The following is an 8,447-nucleotide window of genomic DNA, read 5'->3' as shown; positions in this document are numbered from 1 at the left end:
ATATAGGAATGATCAAAGTAGGAATGATCAAAGTACCTGACATAGCAACAATGATCTGTCTGACATCTGCTGTATCCAGCATTTTGCATGAAATTATCAAACTTCTTGTACTATTGTCTAAGAGCTTGCTTCAGACCATACAAGCTCTTTTTCAATCTACAAACTGAATCTTTTTTTCCTTATACTACGAACCCTTCAGGCTGGTGCATATAGATGTCTTCTTCAAGGTCTCCATGAAGAAAAGCTGTCTTCACATCTAATTGCTCCAGGAATAGATCTTCAGTAGCAACCATAGCCAGGACCATCCTGATGGTTGTGAGTTTTACCACAGGAGAAAAGATCTCAGAGTAATCAATAACTTGCTTCTGTTGAAAGCCTTTTGCAACAAGTCTGACCTTGTACCTTTTACTGCCATCAGACTCAGTTTTTACCCGGTACACCCACTTGCTGTGCAATGTCTTCTTCCTTCGGGGAAGTTCTGTTAGATCTCATGTCTGATTTCTCAGCAGGGAATTCATCTCCTTCTTCACGGTCAGCTCTCACTTGCTAGAATTTTCATCTGCTAAGGTTTCTTCATAGCTTTGTGGTTCTTCATTATCTGTCAACAATATGTAATTTAAAGTTGGTGAGTAACGCTGCGGCGAATGCCTGCTTCTAATTGACTTCCGAACGACGACTGGAGTAGTGAATGACTCTGGACCTGTCTGCGGAATAATAGGAAAGGGTGCCCCGAACCCATTCTTCTCCTCATTCCCATCTTCGTCCTGCTTTGTGTCCTCTGGTAGATCGTCGAACTCCACGAACTCTGACTCCTGAGGAGCTACTCCAGAATTTGTATTGGCCTTGCCCTTGTACATTATCTTCTCATTGAAAATCATATTTCTGCTTCTGATAATCTTCCGATTCTGATCATCCCAGAAACGATATCAAAATGTTTAATGATATCAAAATGTTTCGTCTCCATAACCAATGAAATAACATTTCTTTGACTTAGCATCAAGTTTGCTACGTACATCAGGATTGATTAGCACATAAGAAAGACAACCAAAAGTTTTAAGATAAAAAAATTTAACTTCTTTACCGCTTCAGACCTCAGGTAATTTATAGTCTAATGGGATAGATGACCCTCTGTTGATCAGGTAAACTACAGTGTTGACCGCATCTGCCCAGAAGGTTGGTGGTAGTCCTGCGTGCAATCTCATGCTTCTAGCACGCTCATTGATGGTCCTGTTCATGCGTTCTGCAACTCGATTTTGTTGTGGTGTCACTGGAACGGTCTTCTCCATTTTGATACCTTGAACTGCACAGTACTCCTTGAATCTACCATCAATGTACTCACCACCATTGTCAGATCTTAAACATTTCAGTTTTAGATCTGTCTTCATTTCAACTATGGCCTTCCAAGTTTTGAACACAAAAAATACATCAAATTTATGCTTTAGAAAGTAAACTCATACCTTTATGCTGTGGTCATCTATGAATGTGACATAATAGCGAGAGCCTCCAAGAGATGCCACTGGGGAAGACCCCCACACATTGGTGTGTACCAGTTCTAGTTTTCCTGCCTTTGGCACCCTGTCACCTTTCAGGAAACCGACCTTCTTCTGCTTCCCCATGATGCAACTTTCACACATGCCGAAATCAACGGACTTCAGTTCTGGTAGACTGAAGTTCTTTCATAGTTCTTTCATAGCTCTCTGACTCATGTGTCCAAGTCTGCAATGTCACATGTCTGTTGTGTTCTCTGCAACTGTGGTATCAACATTGTTAATTAGACCAGTTGTCATATATAGCGTACCAGACTTCTTACACCGAGCCAGTACCAGTGCTCCTTTAGTAACCTTCCAAGTGTTATCAGAGAACACTACTGAATGACCTTCCTCATCAAGCTGAAGTTGTGCTGTCCAACAGATATGAGGTTCTTTTTCAGTTCAGGAATGAGTCTAACCTTTTGCAGGATCCATTTGTTTCTGTTAGGGAGTACAATTTCAACATCTCCCATCCCCACCACGTTCAAAGCTGCTCCATCAGCTATGTACACTTTCCCAAAGTCACCTGAAACATAGTTTCTCATTAACTCCCGGTGAGAAGATGTGTGAAAAGAAGCCCCCGAGTCGAGTATCCAGTCGTCAACAGAGTTATGAACTGCAAGCAATAGCGTATCCTGCACTTCTTCAGTTACAACGTTAGCATTGACATTCTCCGTCTTCTTAGGATTTTTACAGTTGTTCTTTATGTGACCAGTTTTGCCACAATTCTAACAGGTTTCTTGCTGACCAGGCTTTGACTTGCTCTTGCTTCTATGCTTTGATTTTAACCTTCCTCTGTTTGAGTTCCTGTCTTGTGATCTCCCTCTGGAATCAACATTCAGTGCTGAACTAGAACCTGAGATCTCGCCAGAATCTTTCCTGCGCCCCTCTTCAGCAAGAATCAAGTCACGAATATCATCATATTTCAGTTTGGTTTTACCTGCAGAGTTGCTAAGTGTCATCTTCATGGCTTCTCAGCTATTTGGTAATGAAGCCAATAATATCAGTGCACGTATCTCATCGTCAAAATCAATTTCAACGGACGATAATTGATTTGTAATAGTGTTGAAATCATTCAAATGTTGAACAATTGACACACATTCCGTCATCTTCAGGTTGAATAACTTTTTCATCAAGTGCACCTTGTTATTCGCCGATGGCTTTTCATACATACTTGATAAAACCACCATAAAATCTGTCGTCGTCCTCTCTTTTATGACATTGTGAGCAATGAACCTCGATAGGGTTAATCGAATAACCCCCAGAACCTGTCGATCCAACAGATTCCAATCAGCCTCTTCCATCTTCTCCGATCGTTTTCTCAGCAGTATAACGGAAGATGAAGTTTCTTCTCATAGAGGTAATCTTCTATCTGCATCCTCCAGTATCCAAAATTTGTGCCGTCGAACTTCTCGATCCCTGAAATCTTCACTTCGTCTCCTGCCATCGTTCTTCCTCAGATCCGAACTTGGCTCTGATACCAATTGTTGTGAAAAAAAGACGGCAATAAAGCGAAAAACAGATCTAGAAAAATTACACCAGAAAATGCGACACAAGATTTACGTGGTTCGGCAAATTACCTACGTCCACGGAGCTGCAGAGGATTTTATTAGCTTTAAGGATTACACCGTCGACCACGTCGACTTACAAGAAAGAATTGTCTCTCTCTCTCTCCTCACCTTCTCTCTCTCTAAACCGAGAGTCACACCAAGAAGAAGAAAGACAACTTTTAAAGAAAAACTTCTTGTGATTCCTTTATTTCAGTCTCACGACAAAGTATAATCCAATAAGAGAAAGTTATTTGGAGAGTAATACTCATCCCTGTAATCGTGAGCCCTTTTTAAAGCTTCACAGTATCCAGCTTATTTTGGTAACCCTTAATTTCGTGATTTTATGAAATCATGCTTTAATAACCCATATAAAGCCCATTAAGTCAAGCTATCAAATTCATTGTCTTTTTCTCTATAGCAACAGGAGCGGGAAATTAATCTGGTAAAACTTAATTAATTAAGTTTTCCTTAATTCTTCCTGTCAATAGAAGGCAATCCTGTCAATAGAAGACAATAGAAGACAACTGCTTTAAATAAAAAATTGGGAATCATCAAGCTATGGCAGGAAATAAAATACATAAGGAAATGAATTAAAAGCAGATAAATTAGAATCAATTTATCAAAGAATCTATCGTAATAGGAAGTGTACCGGGTCTCCACCTTCCTCAACAAAAAAAAAAAAAATGCAGTCTTTTTAGCTTTTCTTTGGTAGAGGTTGTCTCTCATTTGATTTGTTGTTTTATTTTCTTTTCATCTTTGTTTCACCTGTGGAATGACTTCTGTTGTTATCTGATCTTAATTTTTATGGCATGTGAGAACTATGGATATATATGTGAATGCTCTTTTATGAATGAAGTGCGAAAATAGTCCCCTGATTATTTTACATGAGGTCATTTAAGTATCATAATTTATAAAGTGTTAAATTAGTCTCCAGTTTTTCTTAATGGGGGCTAGAATAATCCCATTTAAGAATTATTTTAACTCATATTAAAAGTTTCAAAATTGTTTCCTGATTCTTTATAAGGGGTCATTTTAGAAGATAGGCATGTATCCACTTAAATAACAGCCATTGAATGGTGAAGCATTTCTCCATTTCCAGCATTTTTTTATTCGCTTTCATTGCATTCAAGAGCATTATTGAGGCTACACCCTGTTAATCTCTTTCCGTATTAGAACTTCCAAACTTGAAAATTTTTAGCACTGGTTGGGATGAACATTATGTAATGCTGACTGTTTGTTTTGTTAGTTCTCTCATTCTTTGCTGCTTTGGGCTTCCTAATGTATGGTGGAAGGTATGTTATATTTACTCTAATAATGGGGTATTATTCTCTAATATATCATTTTTTCTGATTCAGACTTTGTTTTTTTTAAGGTTGTTCTTAATGCTGTGGTACTTTCCTCTTGATTCCAGAGGCCGAAGAAAAAAGCTGAATGAGGTAATTGTAGTCATTACTTAGGACTTGTTTGGGATCAATTTTGTTTTTGTGCTTTTGTTTTGTTTTTTTTGTTTTGTTTTGTTTTTTTTTTTAAAGTGTATTTATTTAGTGTGTTATTTAAATGTTTTTTATTTTATCTCTAAAATCAATTTAACAAAATATTCCAAATAACTTTTACTTGATTTAAATGTTTTTAGAAACAATCATATTTTAATTAAATAACCAAATATATTTTATTTTAAATCAAAACATAAGCAAAATAAAATAAAAAACAAAAAATAAAAAATAAAAAATAGAAGTGATCCCAAATGACTTCTTAGTTTCTCCTTCAACTCTGGAGATCTTGGAAAAAATACTTAAGGAGTTTTATATATTGAGTGACTTGGTTTTGGTAGATGTCATTTATGTTAATTACCATCCAATTATTTTTATTTTTTGTCAATTTATCTTATGAAGGGACACAGATTTTGAACTTAAGCACAGCTTTGCTCAAAACCACTGTTTGATTTATGCATATTTATTCCAAAGGGCTATCTAGCTGAACAATAATGTTTGATTTGGAAATTTATCTTTCATGCAAAAGATTTCTATGGCGCATTAAAATTTATAGGATCTTAGAACCTCGTATCGATCCTTTTACCATGGTTTTTATGATCACGCTAAACTGATTCATTCAAAACATTTTCCTTGGATTAGTTTCAAGAATTCACAAATATAAAACTTTCAAACTTGCGGCGATCTCCATGCTTGCCATGATTGGTCATTCATGTAAATAAAACGTTATCTGCTTGTTAAAGTAGAGCCTAAGAATGGCAGGAGATTAATCAATTTTACGAAAAACTGTGATCAATTGGATGAATTTGATTATTAAATGGCGAATTTTCTTTGTTCATATGATCCTATGATTATTTTCGCATCACTTTTTACTTGTCTTGAGTCTTGGTTACTTATGTGAACAAAAGTTTTTTTTGGTGTTGTTTGGTCAGCAGTAGAAGTAGAAGGAGTGCATTGCATTTATTTTGCAGGGTATTAAAAAATTGAGTGTTGGAAAATCCAATGTACTTAGAATTCACTTTCTAGTTTAATTTTAATAAATTTGAAATTCGCCGGTTTTGGGCAAAATTCAAATACAATATTTTATTTAAAGCAACGTCGTTGCTTGCTGCTGCTATTCGTCACCCTTGCCCTCGTCACTGGCTGGCCACCCCATTGCCCGCTCGCTCGCTGCCGTTGCCCTCACCACTGCCGCAGCTGGCTGTCAGCCACCCACTGCTCACTGCTTGCTGCCCATAGTTGCTGCAGCCTTGTAGAGTCGCCTCCTGCCCCCACCGCTGCCGACATTATTAAGTTTATTTTACATTAAATTCATTTTTCTTCAAAACAATTAATGAAAAGTCTTACATTTATTTTATACTGAACCAAACAATCAAATACAATAGATTGCCATGATACTTCATTCATTCTTCAGTAAATCAAACATCCACTTAGTTTGTGTGTTATGTACTATGCAGTTGTCTATGGGTTTGACAGCAAATAGTTTCAAAGAAGATATCGAATCGTGAATTTACTTTGTTTATTAGGAATGTGATTCACAACATAAGCTCTCTTGCAGGTTGGCTATATTACTGGGATATGCAGTGCCTGTTTCCTGATAAGATGCATTATGGTAAATTTTCAACTTTACTCTATATTATTCCATGAAACTTTTAGCAAATTAGGAGCGGAATCACACTTTCTTTTGAGTGTAGGCAAATATTATCATTATGTTCGTAACCTTGTAGGAAATTAGGAGATAGATTTTTTTTTTCAAATTTTTAGAAAATAAACAACTTATAAACAATATATCAAAAATATCATAGTATTATATAATAAGTAAATTTTAGGGTGGGGCACCCAACGCTCTTATTTTAGAGTCTTTTAGCTACAAGTAATTTTTTGTAATATTGTAAATCCAGATTTATTAAATCATGGAGGCATTAAATCTTAAAAATTGTTTGGCTTGATAAATGTTAAATACGGTTTAATTTATAGAAAATGTTTGGCTACAAGTAACATATTTGCATATAATTTTCAGACTTAGTATTTAAATGGTGAAAAGGATATACAATGAGAAACATAAATCTCTTAAATCTTATTTCCCCTATATACAAGGATTTGGCCTGAATTGAGAAGGAAATGAGATTTAAGAAAGTAGAATTCTAAAGAACTGTCTGGCCAGATTTAACTTAAATCCGGACTAGATCTTGCAACGAGCAACCCCTCAAGGTTTCAATGCTCCTTATCAGCATAGGATTTTGCAAAACATACAAGACCAAACAACTCTATTTCTTTGAATAAATAAAAAATCTTCTCAAAGAATTTTGGGAAATTTTCAGGTTGCAATTTCGGAATGTGACAAGGATGCTGACATTGATGTTCTCGATCATCCAATCCTAAACTTCATTTACTATATGGTAAATATTATGTGCTCTTCTGTAATTTTGTAACTCAGAAATTTGGGTAGAATTGTAATAATCCCATTTCTTCCTGTTATTTTCACAGCTGGTTGAGATTCTTCCATCTGCTCTGGTGCTTTTCATCCTGCGGAAGCTACCCCGCAAACGAGTTTCACACTGCTTTCACACAATTTACTAAAAGCTGGGTCTCCCTTTTGATCTGTAAGAATTCAAAAGTGAGAATTTATCTTTACTTTGATTTCAAAAAGAAAAAGTTTGATTAGGCTGAGACTTAAAGCGATTAAGTTATGGTAAATTTAGACCCGCAGCACACAATTCTTATGTATTTAACATAGCACTGTGTGATATTAAACATCTGAGTGCTATGTGTGTAAAAATATGAATGTATAGGTGTCTGATATATAAATGCATAAGATTGTGTGAATTAACTACTACTCCACTACCAGTGGCCCCAAACAAATTCACTCGTCACAACAACCGAATGGCAGAAGAATATGAAGCTATATATCTCTTGTACTGTTTACAAAGGCATATTGACGAAAATGAAATGCTCAAGTATCTTGTTCCTTCTTCTCTGTTTGTCTGTAATGTTTCCTCAGTTTTACTATATTGAGCTTCACGGTTTGCAGAGTGTTATGTAAATGCCCCTAAATTTATTTTGAGATTAATATAATATTTAAGAAAGAAATAAAAGCCTATATTATCTCATCTCAAGATAAATCTAATGATTGTGAGATTTACTAACAATTTTTTTTTTCCTACAGCTGAAGTCTTCATCAGAAACTCTGGCGTGTGCTTGCTGTTCAGTGAGGCCGTCGTGCACCATTAGGAAGCTGACATTTTTGTCGGCAACAAATAGAGATATTGCAATCTATGGCCCAGTTATCAACGTGTTTCTGTAAATTGTGTTGATATGTCGTCATTTGCTATGTTTTGTTCTATTTTATTTATTTTTTTTAAGGTTATTGTTATTTTAAATTTGTTACGAGCGATTAGTAGCCCACTTATTAATCGGGCATTTTTATCTGTATTTTTTTAGGAAAATGTTCATGGTCATATGTCGAACTCTGTTATTGAAATCTAATCTATTTTGACTCTTATAAAAAAGAAATAATATATATATATATATATAAGAGAGAGAGAGAGAGAGAGAGAGAGAGAGAGTTAGTACAACTTAAATTAATATAAATATTGTATATTACAATATGTAAGAAAAAAATAAATTTCTTATGTTTTACTTGATATTTAAAATAGTAAATTAATAAAATTCACATAACCTTTTTTTGAATATGCAGCCACATAAAAATGATTAATGAATTATAAATTAGAATGTGAATTCATCCTTTTGTAAAGGAGGCTAAGAATCAAGATTAAATATAAGTGTTACATATGAATACTTAATGAGGTAAATGTATCTATATAAAAAGAGGTAAATTTATCTATCTATACATTTATCCATATAGAGTTTGGACTCTT

The 8,447-nt window shown here is 35.1% G+C and overlaps 1 protein-coding gene across 2 annotated transcripts in view; it reads left to right on the top strand.

Annotated features, from left to right (window-relative positions):
- The window catches only part of LOC110025029 (tobamovirus multiplication protein 1-like), a 25,066-nt gene extending 17,117 nt beyond the window's left edge, over positions 1 to 7,949 (top strand). Inside the window, exons 7-12 of one of the 2 annotated variants that reach the window (XM_020725265.1) lie at positions 4,326 to 4,371; positions 4,452 to 4,515; positions 6,128 to 6,181; positions 6,891 to 6,968; positions 7,057 to 7,172; positions 7,736 to 7,949. In XM_020725265.1, coding sequence (XP_020580924.1) covers positions 4,326 to 4,371; positions 4,452 to 4,515; positions 6,128 to 6,181; positions 6,891 to 6,968; positions 7,057 to 7,149 — 335 coding nt within the window. In that variant the 3' untranslated portion in view covers positions 7,150 to 7,172; positions 7,736 to 7,949. Of the gene's footprint in view, positions 1 to 4,325; positions 4,372 to 4,451; positions 4,516 to 6,127; positions 6,182 to 6,890; positions 6,969 to 7,056; positions 7,187 to 7,735 lie in introns of both variants that reach the window. The other variant, XM_020725264.1, reaches the window with a different exon arrangement.
- Positions 7,950 to 8,447: the final 498 nt, after the last annotated feature.

This window comes from Phalaenopsis equestris, unplaced genomic scaffold (genome assembly GCF_001263595.1).
Source record: "Phalaenopsis equestris unplaced genomic scaffold, ASM126359v1 Scaffold000287, whole genome shotgun sequence".
Lineage (NCBI taxonomy): Eukaryota > Viridiplantae > Streptophyta > Magnoliopsida > Asparagales > Orchidaceae > Phalaenopsis > Phalaenopsis equestris.
This window is presented reverse-complemented; position numbering and strand designations above follow the sequence as displayed.